The following is a 22,896-nucleotide window of genomic DNA, read 5'->3' as shown; positions in this document are numbered from 1 at the left end:
TGGGGAAATGCTTGAAGTAGATACATATATAGCATTTTCTATTAGTTCATCTGATGCTCTCTACTTAAAAAAATTATGTTAACCTCAGTTGAGAAAGCGTCACTGTGTGGATGCAATTAAATGACTCTTCACATAGAAGCTGTATATGTATGGTATTTTCCTGCTCTGTATTTATAGAAGTTAGAAACTATCTTTCTAGGGATATTTTCTTGTCTACAAATTCCTGTAGTCTTGAATCAATCCGAAATGACAGTATAGCAGAAAAAACCTCAAGAAGTTGAGAAGCTGCTCTCTAATTGCTCCACAATTTTGCTCAAGGATAATAATACTAACAACAATTTTTCACAGTTTCACTGCATTTTCTGTGAAAAAATGGAAATTAAGCTTTAAAAGCATATCATAGAACCAAAATATGCTTACGTAAGATTCCCATGATTTTTCTTCAGAAATACTCAAAATGGTTCAGAACCAGGAGCTTATAAACTTTTTTTTTGGTCAGGCTATCTTTGATTAAATGATTCATGTGCTGTACTAATAAAATTTGTTCTTTCTCCTTTCTTCAGTGGGTGGATTTCATCTCTTACTGGACTTAATAAGAGTATTCCTGTTGGCATTATGATGATAATCATAGCTGCACTTTTCACAGCATCTGCTGTTATCTCGCTAGTTATGTTTAAAAAGGTAAGTTACATATTATTCCCCTTTTTTGTTTTCTGTGTTTGATTTGGATTTTGCTTTCTGTCTTGAGAGAGGTACTCTTTCACAAAGTAGTGGGGATTAAGTTACATTCTTCAAGGTGAGCCTTACCTATTAACAACTGTACAGTGTTGCTTATACTGTTGTGGAGTTAGAAAATGCTGCTTGTACAATGCAGGTATTTTCTGCAAATGGGGAAGGAAAGTGCTGAATTAGAGAACCTGAGAGGTAACCCGACCCCAAAGGAGTAGGTGTATGCACTGGACACTGATTGTAGCTGTAGATGCCAGGTTGTCCCTCAGGCTCAGAGAAGTGTGACTGAAATGATTGCTAACTTTCAGCTCTTACCAGAGTCATTCCTATTAAAATCAATAGAAGAGAGAGCTGCTCAGCACCTCAAAAAAGGATTTTTATTTCTGTATCTCTATTTTTTAATATTTTATTGCCAGTTAATGATGCAAGAACATGAAAACTCAAAGAAATAAACCTTTTCTGTGGTTATTTTTGATGAATTTCCACCCAGAATATCGAAGTATAGATACAGATGCACTAGTAAGTCATTGAGATAAATGTCTTAAATTCTGATGATGGTGTGGTGGCTGAATTTAAGTAATTCAACTCAGTTACAGTTAGGTTTAAAGATTTTACACATACACAAATTTTTATGACCTGTTCACCGTAAACTTGGAATTTAAGTGTGTGCCTGGAGATGTCCTTTCTTGTCTTCTGTAGAAATACTCTATGGATGAGAAGAAAGAAGCAGGAAAAATGTATCCTGGAATATATGTTTTTACACTTTACTTACTGTATGCATCCAGATTCTTTCCAAAAATAGTCATATTCATATATGACTTGGTATATCTTTATGGATGAGAAATAGTCTTATTTATGACAGAGAAAAAAGTTACGTTAATTTTCCTGCTACACTGGAATGAAAATGTCTTTGTAATATGATTTGACAACCTCTTTGTGACTTAACTGAGTCAGAAATAGCATTTGAATTTTAATGCTGAGGAAACTGGAAGTTAATCAGGATTTTTTGCCTCTTTTGTTGGTTTTTATTTTTTTATATGCCATATTGTTAAGAGTGTTTAAGTCATATTGTTTTTTCGTCTGGTAATTATGCAGAGCTATTGGTCATCACACTAGTTTGTACCTGTGTAATTAGGATATGTGTAATGTGTAAAAATGTACCTGTATAATTAGGCTATTTTGACATTTTTACTACTCAGTGAGAGTGTAGCTTACTCTTGCAACCAGCAGAGTAACTAAAACGTTTCTAAATACTGTTGTAGAGAAAAAATCACCAAATACACATCACACATTTTAGTAAAGATGATGAGACCCCCTCTGAGCTTGCAGATCATTACAGGTATCCCCCACAGTCAAATTGTGTGTGCAACAGGACAATGAAAAATTCAAAAGTTTGAGGGAAAAAATTCCACATTTTCATCTCTGAGTCTCTCAAACACAGAAACAAATCACATTTCCCCACCTCGTGGCTACGCTTTGCATTTGAGGCTTTGCTGTTGGTGTGCCAAGAAACGGGGAGCGCAGCACTGTTTCCTGAGTGCTTTTCCCCTCCGCAGGTGCACGGGCTGTACCGCACCACTGGCGCCAGCTTCGAGAAGGCGCAGCAGGAGTTTGCCACAGGAGTGATGTCCAACAAAACGGTGCAGACCGCTGCGGCCAACGCCGCCTCCACTGCAGCCACCAGTGCGGCTCAGAACGCCTTCAAGGGTAACCGGATGTAGGGAAACAAAGTCACCACAGTTTTCTTCAACTGTTCTTGGTTTTACGGTCACTCACCGTATTCCCTAAATGCCTAGGTCAAAATTCACAAAGCATGTTTGTCACTTCTGCAGCTGTGCATGGGTTAAATGGGAAATGTTTAGTTTATTTTAGTATAAATTCATTTATTTTAAGAAGAAAACCATTTTTTTCACTTCTTTAACGTGTTGAATTCTGCAATGTAAAGCCTTCCATATTTTATGGAGGATGAATAATTTCAACAATTGGCCTTAGAACGAACTGTGGTATATAATGATCAAATCAATGTATTAAGAATCTGGAAAGTTTTTTAGCAATTCACTCCAGTATTTTTTTTAAAGTTCAGGAAAGCACTTTGGATTAATTTTTTTTTTTTTTGCAAGAACTGATTTCCTCATTTCTACCATAAGAAGTGGGGTAGACTGAGAGATATTACTAGGTTTGACTACTTCTTTTGCAATTTCGGCAGCTGCTGGGGATCAAATACAAGTAAGACATAAATTCTTTTCTTGTTTGGTTCTGGTTTTTTTTAGGTAAGTCTTTTGATATAAACCTGTAAGTTTGCATGAATACTGTTGAGTTACCTGGTCTTGTTTAAGTAGTGTTTTGGTCCAGAATTTATCTGCGCCACTTTATGGCATTTGTTTGTATCTATTTCCATGAAGTATTCTCTACCTGTGAGAAATTACTATGGGGTATAAACATTCTCTGTAATAGAATAGTTCAGTTTAAGGAAGTTAACTGGTGATTTAGCTAAATGATTATGTATTTGCTTTTTTTAACTTCAGCATTCACGTATCCCCTGTCCCTCTTCTATGTGCAGTGGGGTTTTTTTTGTTTAATTTGGGATTCTCTTGGTTAGTTTTTTTGTTTGGGTTTTTTTTCAAGAATAGATTTATGTTTAACAGTGGTACTAAATCTCTAGCCTCGACAGTCACTCTGTTTAGTGCCTGTCTAAAACACTATATATATATATACAGTATTTAATTTTCTAACATGAATATTGTCTAAAACCAGGCTCTTTAAGCAATGGCATTTAATGATACTTGAATTAATTTTAATATTAACTCAGCCATCTCTGTGGTGTGATTTAAGCTATAAGGAAAAAGCTTTTAAATTATTTTGATTCAGCAAAGGGAAAAATGTTTATCTTTAATTAAGTTAAATTTTAACTCATTGAATTGGAGGCCTAAGAGGTTAGATTGGTTCTGCAAAACTAACAATCCACAATGATACATACCATCACAATATTCTAAAATATAATATCATTAGAGCTTTAGTATAGTTTATATAATTTTCTCTTCTTTGAAGACCTTGTATTCTTGGATTGCCTCATGAGACTTACATACAATATGTAAGTACTACTTAGGCAGTTATTCAAACTCTTCCAGAAAATGGAAAGATGACATCTCACAGCCTGTGTAAAGTACACACTGTGGCTGAAATTAATTGAGCTCTTAAGGTGAATCATCTTTAATAACATAGCATAAAGCCCCCCATGTTCTGAAAGTGGACTGAATTTCATAGTCTGTTTCAGTACACTGTATTCATAATAATAGAAGCTCCTTAAAAAAAAATACTCCCCTAGCTTAATCCTTGAATCAGTAATATACTGCTAGCATGAATTCTTCTGTTAGTCTTCTTTTTTTAGTAATTTCTTTAAACCAGACTTGAATTTGAAAAAAACATCAGTTTCATCTATGCTGAAGTTCACCTTAATGAATATACTTGCTTAAATATTCTATCTAACAAGGCTGTTAAAATGTCATAATAGTGGACATGCTAACACTGAACTTAAATTTGCGTGGAATGTTTTTAAAGCTTTTCAGATGAAAGTCACTGTTCTCTGCTGAGATTGGGGATCATAATTTTAGAAGCTATATATCAAGATTGTTCTTTTCATATTTTAAACCTAACTTGAGGGTTGTATCTAGGAACTCTGCTATGGATTAGATCTAAATTTAGGGAATTCATTTGGTGTCTTTTGGATGGGAATCCTAGGGACATCATCCTTACAATTTAACTGAAGTTGAAAATTGCATGATAGTATAGATTACTGGAAAAAAAAACCCCAAACACATTAGGAAGAAGACCTGAATTTGGCAGGTAGATTTTTTTTTCTCAAATGTTTCAAAGTTTTTTGAGAAAACCTATGTAATGTTCTGTGTATAAGAATTGTTGATTTGTAATATCATGGATTGAATGTACGGATTTAAGCCTTCTGAGTGAAATTCAGGGTTGCATCACATGTGAATTCTTCAAACCAGAAATCTTTTGCAGCCCAAAAGGGAGGGGAAGGTTTGGTTAGCTTTGTCAACAGAAGGCTGAGATTGGTTAAAATATTTCTTACCTAACAAAAATTAGATTTTACCATCTCTTATTAATCAGAGTATGGCGCCCACTTTAGTTGTCTTTTTGTAGTATTGTGACAGAGTACAAGGTATGAAGTTTAAACACTGGAATGTCAGTAGTCATCAATCTGTAATTTAGGAGTTGTTTTTATTTATCTGAGGATGTTTGTATATTTTGTAAATTACTGACAATGTTCTGCCATCCTGGTAAATGTCATGGTTCTGTACAAATGCACTTCTTCTGTCCCTCTGTTGCATGTCTCAGTAGTTCAGAAGTTTTGTATATTTATTGTATTAACACGGTGTCATAGAATTTAAAAAAAGACTTTTTTCCTAGGTGTTCGCTCTGTATAGTTTTGACCAATAATGGGGATTTTTCTTCTAACAGTCAGGGTGATATGCAGGGAGGATGATCTATGTAAAAGTCTGACTTGCTTTTTATAATTCTGTATATAGATGCTGTATTTCTGCTGAAATGGTGAAGCAAAATGTCCACTATCAATAAATCTGGTTAAAGAGAGTTAGTCTACTCAACTGTTACGAAGAGAATTGTTAAAAATATTGCAGCTTACCTTCTTATGCTGTGAACTCAGAAGGGTTAAAATTAAACATGCTCTGTCATGACTGAATGGAATTCTACAGCTATTAAGTGACTCTTAAAATATTATTGAAAGTAAAATGAAGTTGCTGAAAAAAAGCTTTGCTTTGGTAGTATTTATTTTCCTAATTTCTGCCAGTGAATCAGCATTTCTGTGTCACTGCTGTCCTCATTTTTCTTTCTTTTCTTTTAGTCGCTATCACAGTCTGTTGATTTTTTTTTCATGTAATATCAGTTGCAGCACCTGCTCTCTAGTACACATCTTACTACTGGGTTTTCTCTGAAGGGCTGAATGACTTCATCTAGATGACTGTAATGTAAGTAAGTTTCAGTCAGGATTATTTTGGGAGACGGCAGACATATGTTTTTGAAGATATTTTCATATGCGTGCATCAGTCAGTATTGAAATTTCTTCATCCACTTGATCTTTCTTTGTAATTTATAGATCTAGGATGGCAGTGTCAGCAGACTAAAGGAAGAGGTTTTGTACTTTCTTGTAAATGTAAGCACGGTTGTGCCATATGATCCAGTCATGTTTTATGTTTAGAATTATTACACAATTTTAGTGCTCTTCATGGGAGATAATTCCTCTGGTTTGCTCAGGTTGCTTTCCTCAAGAAATTCTAAGCATGGAGTTGAAAAAGCATGCACACACTGAAAGAAAAGCATGGGTTAAGAGAACTGTAATTAAAAATACTCAGAGATACTTCTGGGAAGATACTTCTGTCAAGGAAAAGGTACACACCTAGAATGTTCTGGTTATGAAACTGTAGTAGGGCATAGTAGGTCAGATAATTAATTAGGTTTGACTCAGTTACATTAAAATGTGTGAAATAGTTTGTACTTTTTCTCTACAAAATATTTTTATGTGTGCAAGTAGCTTTTATTATCATAATTAGGAAAATCAGGAAGATTTACAAAGGAAGTAGTGCAGATCTAGCTGAGCAGCAAAAGTCAGTGAAACTTCATACAAGGATTAAACTAGATATGGTGTCACACAATACTGAGGGTAAAAGAGAAAAGGCATTGATAAGGATGTATAACTTGTGTCTCATGTTGCCATGCATTTTGTTCTGGAAAAAAACTCCACATTTTTCCAGCAGTTTAATGGAAGTATATACAGCTCAAGTAAAATGTGCTTTTTGTTGGATGAAAGTGATTACATTGAACAGCTGTTGTTTCGATACATTTGTTTTATTGTCTCTCAATACACTTGGAGCTTCCTGTTGACTAAGTAATGTGTGTATGTGTATATATATTAAAAAATTTTATATGTGTATATATATATATATATATATACACACACACACACACATAACTGTCCTGCTTTTAGTTAGTGCTCCTTCATGTTCCTGTTCCATTATACTCAGATGTGAAGGAAAATACTTCAATACAGTGGAGCCGCTCTTTAGAGTGTTGGGAATAACAGGTTTTACTTCTTTATATCCATGATTTTGGAAGAGAAACTTCCAGCTGGAGAGATGGGACTGATTTTTATTGATAAAGTTTGAGACTGTATTACTAAAAACAGGGTTGGTGCTGGCCTGGAAGACGGGCTGGCCTCAGTTACTCATGGCCCTTTTTTACTCAGCTTTTCTGCTCTGCGCCGGTACAGCTGGAGCTGAGTAGGCAACACTGGCTGGAGCCCAGACCACTGTACAGAGCAGCTGCCTCTGACCACTGGTGCCTCTGTGGCATCAGCTGCTCAGCCACTGCTCCAGCTGACAATGCTGCTAGTAGATTTTATCATGTTTATAGCCTAATTAAACAATTGTGTGTGTCTGAGCTGTAGTCATTGCACACATGCCAAAGCATGGTTGCTGTTTTTTAGTGCAGAACTGTTGTCTTTGTTGAGCCTGTATTTTTTTTTTTTTAGAGGAATGCATGGTGTTCTTTTTAGAGGAGTGCATGATGTTTTAAAAGAAAAAAATGCAAATTGTGGATTGGGCAGTGGGGTGACACTTTTTGTCCAAGGTAAGAGAACAACTGGAAGTAGTCAGAAAACAGAATCACAGAATCAGTAAACACTCCTGAGATCAGTGATTCCAGCCTAAGACCTATGTGTATAAATTTGGCATTTTCTCCTTTACCTTGGTCAGACCAAGTTACTGATCCCCCCATGTCTGAGTGATACCTTAAGCCAGTTACAGATATTGATTCCTGTACTCTCAGAATTTCACTGATATGAAGGTTTTCCAAATAAAAGGCATTTGTTTGAAAACAAGCTTTCAGTGAATTACAGAACAAGACAACATCTTTATATTTCTGTCACTCTTAACACTGATAATAGACATCCAGTCTGTGATTGCTCCACTATTCTAAACCCAGCTGGAGCTTGGAGAACAAGTTACAAGAATATGGAAATCTGCAACAATGCGCACAATTGGAGACTTGAACTTTGTGCTACTGCCAACTCCATTAACTTTACTGAAAAAGGAAGGTAATATTTTTAGCTGTTCAAATCAGTACTTCGTAATTTCTTTAAGCAGTGTTTTATATTTGGAGAATAATGCTCTCCCTCTGCCTGCTTTGAAATTAAATTGACTGTGGTAGTGGTGCATTCAGTGGCATCTATCCCTTAACTTCTGAACTACAGGTTTCTAAATGTTCCAAGTTGTAACAAAGAACAACTACGCTGAAGTTTAGGAACTGTTAGAAGTGTAATTAAACAATATGTTATTAATTAAATATAAATTTGATAGAAGTAGACCATTGCAACTGACAAATAAGTGACATGCTGACTTTTCTTTAAACTACTGAAAGCCTTGTTCCTGGTTCCGCTGTAGACTGGCTTTGTACCTTTCTCTAGGATTTGTCACATCACAGCTGAAAGCTAAAACACACTGTGGCAAACACCATTTAAAAAATCTGTGAATGATGAAGCAATATTTGTTTCATTACTGTTACTATCCTTTTTCATGAGAAAGGAAATGCAGTGCTTTAGTTACAAAATGAAACATATTGATGGGGCTATATTCAGTTAGAAAGTCTCTTTAATGCAACTGTATTGTATAACACATAGTTACAATATCAGATCACATACTTCAGATCAGTAAGCAGTAATAAGTGTTTAAGTCAGATGGGAATCTGAAATACATCATTGGACTGGGATCTTAAATGCTATTAAAGCTACATGGAAGCACAGCTTGGCTCAACTTGTCCAATATGCTTGCATTAAGGTAGTCAGACTCCTGTTAAAAGTTCAAAAACTCACATTTAATTGAAATTTAGATTAAAAAGAAGACATTAGGTACATCATTCATGCTAACAAATGTACATAGTGGTGAGTCAAGAACAGAAAAACAGTACCACAAATAAACCATGGCTCAAAACCTACTCTAGCTGGATCGCTGCAGCCGCTCTTCCTATACCGAGGAGCTGTGTATGCATTGCTGCCATGCTCTGCTTTTGTTGGACTCTGCCCTTTCCTTGAGCTGTAGGCACCAGTGCCCATGGCTTTCAAGGAAGGTCTGAACTCTTCTCTCCATTTACCACTAGGATGTGGGAAACTTCAGTGGGGAGGGTAACAATGCAAAATGGAAATTATTGGCTGAAAAAAAAAAAAATCTCGGAATCCAGAGAACTTTATTGAGTAAAAGAGATACAAAGGTGATATAGACAACCCAGAAATAGCTCAGTAGCAATGTTTTTTGCAATGCCACATTACAAATAAAACACACTAAGAAACCTTGCTGAGCCTTTTCAGCTTTTAGTGTTAATGGCCAGAGATGGACACAGGTTCACACTGGAAGTGTCTGTATTCTGAGTAATGCAAATCAATCTAGAAGATATTTTTGTTAAATCTTCAAGCTGCTATTACTACTGTTGTATTGATCTTCAGCATCAGTGATTTTATTGCATTACTCTATATCCACACCACCAAACTCCAGCCACTTCTTCCCTGGGAAGTCCCTTTTCTAATCACTTGTTTAAAAGCAAAAACTGAAATTAAAAATAAAAAAAAAAAAAAACAAGAAAACAACAACAACAAAAAAAAGAACCCCACCAAACCCATTTGTTGTATTGCACATCTCACACAAGTCTGTGTGTATATATATATATATATATATATATATATAAATATGCTACAATTCAAGAAAAAGGTCTATGGCACTTTATTGAATATAAGTTTAAGAAGCTGATGAAACCACAGATGTTTGAAGAAATCTTCAATACCACAAAACAAAGTTAAACTGAACTAATTGGCACACAGGTTTTAAAGAATCCACAGCAAATTCCTCTAGATCCTATGCAGTGCATGTACATTAAGAAGCAGTTACACTCTGCAGCCCTCTCATGAAATCAATTAAATTAGCTTTAAGCTGATTTTTCTTTCCCAAAGTGCCTTTGAAAGCTACTACTGAGGTGAACTTCAGGAGCATTTTAAACAGCTATGAAAATTAATGAGTGCACCCTGCACCTGAAAACCTCATCCAGGAAAAAAAATTTGCAATATATACCACCTCATCACTTGCTAGAAAAACAGAACCCTGAGAAAAGAAATTCTGATTATTTCTCCTCTGTATTTCTTCCCAGCCTGTCTTCTATCTGTGCTATGTGATGAACATGGATATTCTTGCAAGTTAGTTAATTATGCTGTTGCAGAGCAAGCTGATAATATACCAGCAACAAGCAGAAAAGCTGGTTCTTCTTGGTTACTAATGCAAACAAAAGCAAAATGTGCCACTGAAAATCTCTCCTTTGTACTTAAAAAAACCAAATCCAAACAAAACGTAATATTTAAATTTTTTTAAGCGTCATGTGGATCACAGCAGAGGTTGGCAAGTAATATGAATGAAGGTTGCTCATTGTTTACTTCTCAGCCAGAGCAGAATATGCCCTCTCCACCTTTGTAAGAACTGACCTGATTCTGACTAATCAAGTGCTTAAGCCAAAGCAGCATTTTTTGCCCTAATACTGTGTCAAGACTTGTTGGCAGTGGTGACCTGGACTTTGGATTGCTGCCCACCTAAGGAAACTACAACTGTACATCTACTTAGTAGTTCAGTTTTAGCTGGTTGATACAGTACTCATACAACTGCTAGCCCCCTCTTCCCCAACTGCAGGGCCCCCAGGGTAGGGCAGAGCTGAGCTGGTGGCCCAGGTGCAGTGTATGCTCCAGCAGGGGCTCAGGAGGGATGCCTGGAGGAAGCCTTGCTGGACCCCAGGGACAAGACCAGTGCGTGTCCTTCAGGTGTGGGGGTCTGTGGGGGGCAAAGCCAACGAGACAAACACAGTTGTGGACTGGGTGTGTGGGCTGTGATTTTCACCCTCAGCCACCACTTTGTGCTGGTAATTCTGCTTTATAAACTATTGATTTGTGCAGGCAGTTGGTCCCAGACCGTAACTTTTGGAGGGGATTTAAATTCAATATTTAAAAGAACAGCAAGTTAACCTGTTTTAAAGCAGAAGGTGGTCGATGTAGGTTGCAGGAGCAGGTGAATACAAGAACAGACCAAGTAAAAACCATCCCTTTTTGAATACAGGCAGAAGTTGACCTTGTTGCACTGTGCCTGAGAGGTCACCTGTCCAGCAGGCAGGCTGCAGGTGCTGTGGGCACAGAGGCTGTCAGCAGTGCCTTGAAAGCAGCTACCAACCTGGACAGTAACAACCATTTTTTAATAACGGCACAATTTAAGGGACTGACCATGCAAAAAACAAAAATCTCTGCTCTCTGTAATAGTGAAGCAACACTGTCACTGGATGATGTTAAACTACCAAGAAACAAGAAAAGGAATCTACACTTCACCTAGTATTTTATTAGCACTTCTTCTCAGATGAATTATCCCCAGTGGTCCTATGGCACAGTTTCATCATTCCTTTATTTGGTATCAGAAGTAGTTCTAGTATGTGAAGCAACACCACAAATAACACAACCAGCTGGCTTTGAGGAAAAAAATGGCATTTGTGGCAAGGTCTGTTTAATTTCTGCTGATTTAGGTGGAAAAAGGTCTACTTACTACACACACACACACACACACAAAAAAAAAAAAAAAAAAAAAAAAATCTTCCCAGCCACAAAGAATTCATCAAGGCTTCCTGAAAAATTTAAATTTCCCAAAGACTCATGTGCATCTGGGTCATCAGACAGACTGATCTGTAGACTGGGAATGACGTTTCACTGACGAGAAGAAAAAGTAACACTGTTGAAGTGCAATTTGAAACCTACAGTTGTAGGAGAGGCTGCAGCCCAGGTAAGGCTGGTGCTGTGGGGAGCTGTTGTCTGCTTGGGATTTCAGAACGTCTAATAAAGGCTGTAGAAATACTTCAGTTTTATCTGAATCAGGTGAGAGCCAGTCTAACAACAGCTTCTCTGTCTAGTCAGTGGAAACAATATTTACCTGCTGAGTAACAAGTTGCACCCACCTTGCACTCTTAAGTTTCAAGAGAGAGAAACCTGGCAGGAACTTGACTTTCTAAATGCCTAATGATCGGTGTAAAGATCAGATTTGCTCTCTCCAACATAGAGTTAATATCCAAGAAGGCACTGTTCTTTCCAGGAAGTTCAGTACCAAAAAGCACCTCCATGAAAATGGTACCAAACCAGGTGATGGTGAAGAAATATTCACCAGTGAGGGGAGTCCTTGGAAACAAAGCCTCATTCAAATAGGCTTCTCTTTTGCTTAAGAAAAAAAAAAAAAAAAACCCAATGTGCTGGCTTTTATTATTTTAAACCCAAATTCTTCAAAGTGACCAAGGTGGGTTAGACAATCCGATCAATCAGAATTTGTCAGTTTTAACAACATTCCTGCTATATACATGTGATTACTCACATCCCCAGTCAGATTAGTATATATTCTACTGTGTCCTGATCACAGAATGAAACTAAAAATATCCCCAAGTATTAACATTCTGCTTTCTTGGGATCCTTTCTCTGATCCTCATTGCCCAGCAAAGAAGAAAGACCCTTTCAGTAGTTCAGGGCTGGAATGCATGGGGCTCAATCACACAAATGGTAAAAACAGGTAAATGGATCTGCCTGCCCAGTCAATGGAAAGCAGATAAAGATCCAGGTGCTGGTGTTTTTCCCTACTGGAGTTAAAGGAGGCAGATAAGGTTTTTTCCTTCTTCTATTTCTTCTTGCACTTTGTCACTGGATGTGGCTATTTCAGCTTGTGCCGAGAAGACTGCACAGATGAAGGTCAGAACAGTGCCGCCAATTGCTGTGTAGAAAGCCCAGCCCAAGGAGCAGTCTCCGAGTTTGTAAGCAGAAGCATAAGGTCCACAATAGCTTATCGCCTTCTGGCATCCCCAACCTGCAGGGTAAAGTATCAAGCCTAAGATAAGGAAGAGCCCTGGAAATAAAAACACAAAGAAGTTTTAACAAACAATCAGTTTAAGACCAAATGCAGGACTTGTAGTAATGGTTATTATGGTCACTAAAACTCGCAGTTTACCAGGATTAGGAGAAAACTGCCATCTCATCCATCCAACCTTCCTTTACTGATTGTTCACTAGCATGTGCCATGCTGTCTTTTAACTGAATTTGAAGCTACCTTGTGATTTATGTTGTGAAAGGCTTATTTTTTATGATAATGGCCTAGTTCCTTATTTTAATCTCTGTACTCCTCCTACATCCTTTGCCCTCACACACTATTGCTACAAATACAGAGCATGCAAAATTTTCAGGCATCTCCACCTACTGCTAATGCTTGTGCTTCTCAAAAACATAGGAATACTTGCATCCACTTTTGATTTTGTATTTAGCTAGCCCTCATTCAGCTTTATTCAGCCACTCACCATAAACATGTTTGCCTTTTTTCCTCTGGTTTTTGCCTACATTGATTTTCTTGCTGGGAGAAAAAAAAAACCAACCAAACAAACAAAAAACCCCAACAACAACAACAAACCACCCCAACAACCACCAAAACAAACAGACAAAAACACACACAAAACCAAACTCAAAACAAACAAAAACCAAACAAAAAAAACCACCACCAAACCCTCACACTTCTGCTTCTTTGGCCACATTAGGACATAGCAGAAAAATAACACTGCCAGTTCACTAAGCTGCTCTCGTAACAGAGGGATTCTGGAGTCAGCCTCAAACAAACAAATCCAAGTACCCACAGCCAGTGAATACGTAACCCTGGGATCCTCCAAACAGGCGACTGACTACTTCAGAAGGAAAGAACTTTCCTACTGATGGCAGGGCCAAAAGCCTAAACTCTCCATCTTGCTGAACAGCCCAAACACACTGGTGTGCCTCAGGCTGGCAGTGAAAAGCTCAGACAAGTTGTTTTGCCCATTGATTGTCTCTGGTATTCATAGGTTTCTCTATGAAGACCATCTAAGCAATGAAGGGCTTCATTAAGGAAATTGGAAGTTGCATTAGTGTTCCTGCACACATGTGTCTTTGCACAAAGAAAGGAGATTTAATCAAAATGTCTAATATGCTAGTGGCTACAGTGTTTTCTTATGGGCATTAAAAAAAAACAACAATGAATTAAACACATACCTCCCTCTTACAAGGAAGGTAGGAAGGAGCTAAACTTAAGAACAGCTCACAGTATCAAAATTCGCTTTCTGTTTACTTTAAAAATTTACTTAAAAGAACAGGAAAACTGTGAAAAACAGTTTTTGTTTAAATACAACCAGTTTATCCAGAAAATTAATATAGCCTTCCAAATCCCATAAATATTTCTGATTAACCTTTCCTGCACTTTGAAGCCCTTTATTTAACCTGTTATCCTGATGAAAACAGCTACTAAAAGTGTTGTCACCTTCCAGAAGTTGGCTAAAAGTTATTTACTAAAACCAGCCTTTTTTTTTTTCCTGTAACCAAGAGATTACAAAGAACAGGTTTGAAGACTTGTTTACATCTTCTTCCATTCACTTAGAATAGCAGTTTGACTTCTCTGCAGTATGTTAGGGTTCCTTGTTTTAGAGAAATTCTGCCAGATGCATGAAATTTTCCTGACCAACAATGAAAAGGTGGGCCCTAGCTAGCAAGCAGTTAATTTACACAAAATACAAAAACCATCATCCAACTGTCTAAAATTAATGTCTGTGAATGCCAGACATTTCACAAAAGAAAGTCCTTCCTCCAGCGTTTTTCTAATGATGACACAACACCATGGGCATGAATGACCTAAATGTCATTACTCTTTGGTGCGGCAAAATCCATTAGTGAGTGATATCCGTTCTCTGTGGAGGGATTTCATCACTGCTTACATTTAAGAACCAATGACAAATTTTATGCAGTGTTTCCTGGCTGGTTGGCCAAATACATTAAGTATAAAGTATTGCTTTATCTTGGACAGACCTGGATAAGCTGTGCATTCATCCTGCTGAGCCCTGCAGCCATTTCAGACTAAACACCAGCAGTTTCTTCTCCTCTATTCATCACCAGTTTCCTGTTCTGCGAAGCCCATATGACCACACCATGTATCTTTCTGACTGCACACTGGTATGGGCCAGTTGCTGCTCTCTCTAACGATCACAAGTCCTTTGGCAGGAAAAAAATCACCACCACTGAATCAAGAAGCTGGATCTGAAATGCCAGCATAGCTGCTGCCAACACAGAAGTGTTTTTAAGTTTGCCACTCCATCACTCACAAACCTCGACAGCCTGTGTTTAACAGCAAAACTGGCTTATGGCTGTGTGTTACAAGCAGGACCAAGAAGCCACATCCATCACTTTTTATCAAAACTAGAGCACTGAGCAACTCCTGAAAGCTACTGGTTCATGGAATGTATGCCCCAAGCTGAAAAGCCATTACCCAAAACTCGGGCTGTCAAGAGGCACAGCACTGCTGCCAAATGTAGTCACTAGGACTTTATGGACCTCAAATTTTTGTTTCAAAAGTACAGAAAATTCCTGGATATATAAATCTAATAAATACTATAAAAGGTCATCATTTGATAAACTTCAGCTATTTTCTCACAGATGAAAACAAAATCTGGAGGAAAGTCTTAACTATGGATTTGAATACAGTTAGAGTATGTACCTGATTTCAGACAGCTAACTTTGTAACTCCTATACTGGACCAGCATAATAAAACAAAAAAAGAGTAGTATTTTCACTACCAAACCTCCTTTCTACTACTCCATTTCAGTGCAGACAGAAAGCATCTCATGAGCCTCTTAGCACTATCTCTAATACTTATCACAATTTCTTATTTCATTAATAACTGGTTCCTGCTTGACAAGAAAAGTAAATAAAGATGATTACAGTAAGTCAATTCAAAATACCCATAGGAGAAAGCACTCCTCTCGTTCATGCTAACAGGAAGTAGAGAGGCACAGGTCCCTCATCACATATGAGCTCAAAGCTCCAATATCCAGAGCAGTGGATCCTGAGCTGTGCAGGGTCCCTTCCTGAGTCTCCTGATCCGCCCAGAAAGGAGTGTGCAATTAAAGAGGAGCTTTGCCTCCTGCTACCCAGTACCTCGGAAGAGACACTCCTAGAGCTTGAACAAAACAGGCAGATGATGCTCCACCACCCACTAACAGTGCAAACCATTGCCTAAATTGCCTAAAATAGAAGACAGCAAACCAAAGCACTTAACTGTTCAACTACTCCAGCCAGACACCCCTCAAAAAGAACCACCCCCTCTACTCCTGGGAACATGGATGCAAAGGGATGAGGAGGAAAAAGCTATCTTCTGATGACAGTTTGCCTTGAGACATATCTAGTAGAAGGACAGTAAATATTAATTATAGAGGGGTTTTTTCTTAATAAACCAGCTTTTGTTCGTCCCTGTGTCATTGAAGAGAAGCCAATACTCAAGAAAACTGAGAATAAAACTTGAGTGCTCTGCCTGAACAACTTTTATACAACTAATCTTTTCAGATCTTCATGCTGCTGTACAATAAATGATTTTTAATTCACAGCCAACCTGCCTGTGAAATTACTGCTGTTCACCTTGCTGGGAGAAACAAATTCACTCTGAAACATTACAAGCTGTTTTTCACTGTGCTCCTCTACAGGCTCACAAAGCTCATGCTCGTACTGTTCTAGATTTAACCCCCTCTCTGGGCACAGCTGCACTGCTGAAACTGCAGCTTCTGCTGTACACATATTGCTGCTCCTTTTTAAGCAGCACAATCCCACTTCTTGAAATCAGTATGATAGTTTTTCAAAATTTCCTTTTTATTAGTTGTTGCCAATTCTCAGTTACCTTTCCTCTTAGGAATCCTCAAAACAGAGGTATGAAAGAATGTCACACAATGTTGGCAGATGCCTAGGTATGACAATAGAAAACTATTCAAATTACTTTTTTACCCAGAGACCTCACCTATTACTCTTTGGTGTAAGTTCTGTCAGCAGAGAACATGTTTCCATCTTTCACTTGAGGCAATTTGGCCACATAACCTCTTATTATCAGGCCCTAATCACTTGCTTTCAAAAAGATGCCTTTATGAGATTTAGATTTTAATGTTATTATTAGATTACTGTATATCTCCTGATTACAACAGCCTATTAAACGTCAGGCATTCTTTACTTAAATGGTGCAAATGCAAGTCCTTTCTCCTAAAACACCAAAACAAAACCTGGTAGCACACTCAGAACATCAATATCAATATAGCACACTGCATCACTGTGCAAAAATATTTCAGAAGACAGTTCAGTAATGCTTTTCCTATAGGAGAAGACTTCCTGTATTTGTGCACCAAGAACTTTTCCCCTTTTAAAGGCCTGCAGTGCAGCAAGGTATTCCTCTTCCTGGTTTTTATACACTGCAGCAGTGCTGCCAGGTCAGTGTTGTGGAAAACCAACAGACCAGCCTTTCATCGTGGGCATTTTTATGTCACATTATGAGCTGGGGTCAGATCTGAGGAAAACCTTCTTCCCTGGAAGCAACCCTTGAGACAGGAGGTAGGGCAGAGCCTTGTTTAAAATGAAGGCATGCTATTTAGTTTTGACAGTCTCCTGTGCAGCTGCTGTTGTGCCATATTAAACAAGAGCATATACTAACAAAGCCACTTTCCATTGCAAAGCCTGAAACTATCTACTACTTTCCTAGCAAAATATTAAAAAAAAGCTTTTAAATACTGCTGAAGAAACAGGAAATTAAGCAGCTGTGATCAATGAGGTGGCACTGCAACAGGCTCCTATGAAGTAGCACAACTGAGCAGCAAGAGAGGAAAAGAAAATGGGTAAAAGGGTCAAAGCAGGGAGGGACCAACTTTGCAGTGCAGTGCCAGGTGGGCTGCATCCCCAGAGGCACTGATCCTGATTGTTTTCATCTTCTGCAAAACCACAGGAGATTAAGAATCAGTCCAGGGACACTGTTTCAGATAGGCACTCTGCCGTTATTGCTCATATTTCCACACGTGTCAATATGCTGCCTGAACCATTTCATGTGTTAAATATCTGTACAAATGTACTAGTGTAGCTAAAGCCAAGGGGGCTTTCCCATATGCAAGTTTTTCCTGACAAACCCAGCAGGGATGCTACCAGGTCAGCACTCATGCACTTTTTGATCACTTTGTCCAGAAAGAAAGGGGAGACTTTGCATGCCCTAGTGCCTCGGAAATGGCCTCTGGCCCACTCGTAAGTGCTGCCTGAGAAACAAAAGAAAAACTGACAGCATTATGAAGATCAATGCTTTAAAAAGCCTCCCTGAACACCACAGTTGGTGCAGGCTATGACAGTCAGATGTGTTTTGGGGTAATTTGGAAGCGTGGCTGATGAGGGTTGTCAGCATGCAGTGCACTAAGGCAAGTGCACACCTTCATACCTTCAGTCACTGCAGATGACTGCTCACGTACATAGATTTCAGTGTACCTGGGATACCCTAAGCTGAGGCAGGAGAATTAGTACTTTAATACTACAACCAGGCTCAAAACCCCCTTGAATTTTTCCCCATTTTTCCCTTTAAAATTCTTTCATGGTACTATAAGGGCATGCACTTTTCTTCACACCAGGAGAAAAAATATTTCCCTAACCACTGCCTCCTCCAAGCTGAGGAGAAGGTTAAGGTCCCTCCCTACTCTTATGTTTCTTTTCCCACATATTACGCAAATCAGAGATACTTACTCATAACCAAACCTATGCAAACATCTGATGACATTAGTGCTGTTGCAATCTGGAAACAGAGATAGAAATACAGTGCAGGGACTACTGGTGGAACACTCAACCGTTATGTTTTACTACACCCCCAAAAAAGCCACAAAATAACTCAGTTTATTAACTCAATGTGAGGAATTTGGGGGTTGTTTATTATATTGGTACGATCTTACTGCTTAGACTTCTCTGAAGTGAAGTGTAAGCCTGCAGACTTACTGTTTTTAAGAGAGGAGAGAGTAAATTCACCCTTAGTTTTTAGTCATTTTTTTGCATGTGGTAAGAGTGCCTATTAGCTGGGAGGAAAGAAAATGTGTAGACAAAGTAAAATCAGTCCCAAGCTCTGAAATGACACTGCTGTCCCTTTGCTGGCTGGTAAAGTCACCACACTGTCGGGGTTCCCATGTGGTTAGTGGCTGTCAACCCAGCAATTAAGTCAAGATAAAGCAGCTCACAGGGGAAAAGCCAAATGTTTACAAGTTTTCACCAGTACAGGGGTAAACAAAGACTCTCCACTCATCGGGCCATTGCTCAGGCACAGCCACCTCTCACATTTTACTTTAACACCAAATAAAGCACCAAGTGTTTTTAATCTAGGATGACCCAATAAAAGACTCAGTCAATGCTCCTAAATGAGAAATTCAATTGTGGGTGGTAAATTCAGGAGGTTCCTGAATCAGGGAAGGAAAGGCCATGTCAAACACTCTGCTCCTGAAAGAAGCAGAGGCAAAGACCCAGTCTATTTCCTACCATTCACCATTACCTTTTCCACTGCTGTTCAGCCAATGGGTGCCTCTGCCTCCAAACTACCAATTGCTCATGTGGGTTAGCAGGAAGGGAATGAAATATGACTATAGCTCAGTAAGGGAGGCCAAAACAACCACCTCCCTTAGATTAAACAGAGGTAAAAGGGCTGCAGGTCACCTTTTTCATGGCCTTACATTTCCTCGATACTGACCCCATAGTACAAACAAAACCTCAGTTTGGGGGTGGGGGAGAGGAGCTGCAGAGGAACTAGGACTCAGCCTGAAGGGAGAGGCAAATGGAGTTGCAGAAAGGGGAGAATTTCCTGTGGCTTCATCAGCTATGCATCAGCAGAGTGCAGGGCATCTGTACTGGGCAAGGAAGCACAACTCAAATCCACTTATTTCCTCACCACCACATCAGGAACAACAAAGACAGGAGCTAAGCAACAGTTAGCCCCCTTTCTTGAAAGAGCTCCTTTCATCTTTTTTTTCTTGTGTTTGAGTGAGAACACAGCATTTGCTAAGTTTAAATATTCTCCTTGTGTTTGCATTCTATATACAAATAGCAGCATCTGTCTTGGCTCTGAGGCCTAGAACCAAAAAATCTGACAGAAACAGAGCCTTTGTGCTCTCCTGATATCCCCATGGCCTCTTGGGGTCACCACCACTCTTTCCCACATTACCAGGGCCGAGGTGTAAAGAAGTGCTCAGCCTTTCACCTATGCTGGTAGAAGAGACCTCAGTGTGCACATATGCCACAGTAAAATGTTTCTCAGTGGGTAGCATGGGAGTCTCTCTCACATTATGTGCTGTTTGTTGGAAGACATTAATGCTTGCCAAGATAATCAACTGCCAAACTTGATCACTAAAAACCTGAAATATTTGTTTATTTTTCTATTCATTTTTATGTGCTGTGTGTCTGCTGGTTTCCAAGTGCCCACCTTGACAGGGCAGGAGATGAGTCAACCTCTGAATCTAAGAAAACACTGAAATCTTCATTTTATTTCTTTGAAGTTACTAAGGGTCTCCCCTCAGGCTCAACAGCCATTTGAACTTAGTTTTCCTTCCCTGGCATATTCCAAGACAGCAGTCCCCTTTGCTTGAACTTTCAGCGGCCAAGTGTGTGCTAGATATCCTGCTGGCACTGGTCCATATAGGTTACAGGAAGCACTATACCGCAGACAGCAAAAGCAGTTCAGACTGTCAGGATTTCCATCAGAAATCCCTCTCCCCTCCCTTTTTTCTTTCTTCCCACCCCAAGAATTTGGGATTCTGGCATCAGAAAAGAAAAATCCTGAGCTGAATCCAAAGAGGAAATATGCTTTTTGAAAAATGCATGCTCTGCGTTTTAGAAAGACAAACAAGAAGCTTCCTTGCCTTCAAGGGCAAAACCATTCTTGCTCTGCTCTCCTACTGCTTGGGCTCCCTGGCTGTGCAACAGCTTCTGCTGCCTGCAGGTAACTCGACTCACAAGGTGCTTTCTTCCTTATTCACCAGTTTGTCCCTTTCTCAGACAAAATAATGCCTTTGTACAGCGTGATGCCGCCTATAAAGAAATACCCTAAACTATGCTGCAACTACCATATCCTTTTCTTTTATGGTCTGAATATGAAAGAGCTCTAGAAGCCTCATGCCCCTTCTACCACTGTTTGTGTCTCCTGCTTTTTCTCCCCTCTATGATGAAAGGCCTGGCTGACCTCCCACTTCCTCCCCAGCTTCCTCCTCCGCAACTCCCATCGGCCTCCTTAACTTCCAGCAGCCAGAAGTCTGCAGTGCATGGCTGCACACACCATGAGCCCACCCTGTGTGGCTGGATCCTGCTTCACCCACCCCCACAAGCAACTCCACATCTTCATCCCTTTCAGATGGTTCCTATCACACTCTGCTCGGGCCATCTTCCTAATCAGCCAGCCTCCCAAAATGGAAACGATGCCAAGTAAGTACAACAGGCTGAACAATTTCTCAGCTCAAGAGATGTAAAACAAACTCTTTCAGCAGCAAAGACAGACTGCTAAACACACAGCTGGTTTGAAACTGAATTTCATCTCTTCATTTTAGAAAGCTGCAGAGAAGTTTTCTTGTATTTGAGGGTGAAGTTGTACTCCTGGAACTGAACTACTGCCAGGGTATTGCGGCAGCTCCTGGTGGAGGAACCGTCAAGACACCAAGAAGGGAAAAGGAGAAGACATGGACAGTCATAGAGAGAAATCATGAAAAGGTCAGAAGAAAGAATACAGAAGAGCCCTTGAGATACCTGAGGAGGGAAAGTACTGTGGAAGAGCTATCTTTGCTCGGGATTGAGCAGGGCAAGTGTCAGGAGAAAAAACAAACCTCCCAGACCCTGGAAAAGAAGCAGCTGAGTCATTCCCCAGCAATGCTAGAGGAGAAACTGCTGGGATGACAGAGAGAGGCCCAAAGCTGCAGCATCTGGGCCCAAGCAGAGAAACTTCAACTAAACATCCAAGGGAACTTAATGCTCTCTGGCCTGCCTGCAGCAGCCTTTGAAAACACAAACCTCTGCCTTGGCTGCCTGGACATCTACCTGCTAAAGAGGCAACTGCCAGTGGCACAGCCAGCTAAGCCACATGACAGCCAAATGAAGCCATGCATTCACCTGAATAAAACAGAGACTCTCCTTCCTGTGCCCCTGGGACACAGCTAGTCTTCTGACTGATGCAACCCAATTTTTACATGCTTTTTTTCTGCAAGCCCCATTGGAGCTAAGAGACAGTGGACTGTGAACAGAGGAAGAGATAAGAAGGAGGTGACTCACGAGAGGCCTCCCCTTTCCAGGGGAAAGATTTAAGAGAAGAGGAACTATTTTTATCCTCTTTTGGTAGATGTTTCTGGCAAGGCAGCCCTGCTCCAGCACAGCAAAACAGCAGTGAAAGAAACTGAACTCCCAAACCCATTAGACTTCCTGACATGTCAGCTTCATTTCCCCACTGCTCTCCCCGAAGCCTCTGCAGGCACATGATGTTGAGCTCCCCACAAAAAACCACGGGGACTTGCTTAAATTCTGTGGCTGATATAATATTGGTGCAGCCAATGCAGCTTCCTCCCCCTGGTGTGCAGTCAGGGTGCTGCTGGTGCATTATGGCTCGGTTGCAAGTCAGGCAGACACTGGCTGTGGGGAAGGGGTTGTGTCTGTCCAGCCATGGCAGAGGCTAAAAAAGGAAGCCAAGTTATTGACTATGAACTTCATTAAGGAAACTATCAGAGACAAAAGCCAAACTTGATTTAGGCTCTGTCCTAAGCTTTCCCCACCCCCCTTTGAGGCTAGGTTATGTTTATATTATATTACTTAGCAACAAAGTGAAGTACACAAGCCCAAATAAGACTTGCAAATACATATGCGACTACAGTATACACATAACAAGGTAAGTCAGTATGGGAATTGCCAATTATTTACTTCCTATAGCCACATGATTACTGTGAAAATTTACTTTGTATTGATTATTGTCATTTAGTATGTAATAATATCCTTCCCCCTCCAGCCTCTGCATTTCAAGTGATTCACAGACTAAAAGTTAGAATTCTTTCCCTAAAAAGACATACAAATGAAAGTCTTCCTGGTCTTCTTGCTGCTGGATAGTAATTATCTATTCAATTACATGTCTCCATTCTTTGCACTCTCTAATGCAGAGAAAAGGTGCTTATCCAGATGAAAAAGTCCTCAAACACCTCCAAAACCAAGGCTATTGATTACTGTTTCTACAGCTA

At 39.4% G+C, this 22,896-nt stretch overlaps 2 protein-coding genes and 1 pseudogene across 5 annotated transcripts in view; 1 reads left to right on the top strand and 2 right to left on the bottom strand.

The window, feature by feature from the left end:
- SCAMP1 (secretory carrier membrane protein 1) overlaps positions 1 to 5,500 on the top strand; it is a 41,804-nt gene extending 36,304 nt beyond the window's left edge. The window contains exons 8-9 of the mRNA XM_066181259.1: positions 564 to 681; positions 2,286 to 5,500. Coding sequence (XP_066037356.1) covers positions 564 to 681; positions 2,286 to 2,450 — 283 coding nt within the window. The 3' untranslated portion in view covers positions 2,451 to 5,500. The remainder of the gene's footprint in view (positions 1 to 563; positions 682 to 2,285) is intronic.
- Positions 5,501 to 8,389: 2,889 nt separating this feature from the next.
- On the bottom strand, positions 8,390 to 12,384 carry LOC136289030 (uncharacterized; annotated as a pseudogene).
- Positions 12,009 to 22,896, bottom strand: part of LHFPL2 (LHFPL tetraspan subfamily member 2) — a 120,238-nt gene continuing 109,350 nt past the window's right edge. For 3 of the 4 annotated variants that reach the window (XM_066181255.1, XM_066181254.1, XM_066181256.1), the window contains one exon: positions 12,009 to 12,710. In XM_066181255.1, the coding sequence (XP_066037352.1) occupies positions 12,454 to 12,710 (257 nt within the window). In that variant the 3' untranslated portion in view covers positions 12,009 to 12,453. The remainder of the gene's footprint in view (positions 12,711 to 22,896) is intronic. The other variant, XM_066181258.1, reaches the window with a different exon arrangement.

The sequence above is a fragment of the Chamaea fasciata genome, unplaced genomic scaffold (assembly GCF_029207755.1).
Source record: "Chamaea fasciata isolate MVZ Bird 193981 ecotype frontalis unplaced genomic scaffold, bChaFas1.0.hap1 SCAF_4, whole genome shotgun sequence".
NCBI lineage: Eukaryota > Metazoa > Chordata > Aves > Passeriformes > Sylviidae > Chamaea > Chamaea fasciata.
The sequence above is the reverse complement of the archived record's forward strand: the minus strand, read 5'-3'. Positions and strand labels throughout refer to the sequence as shown.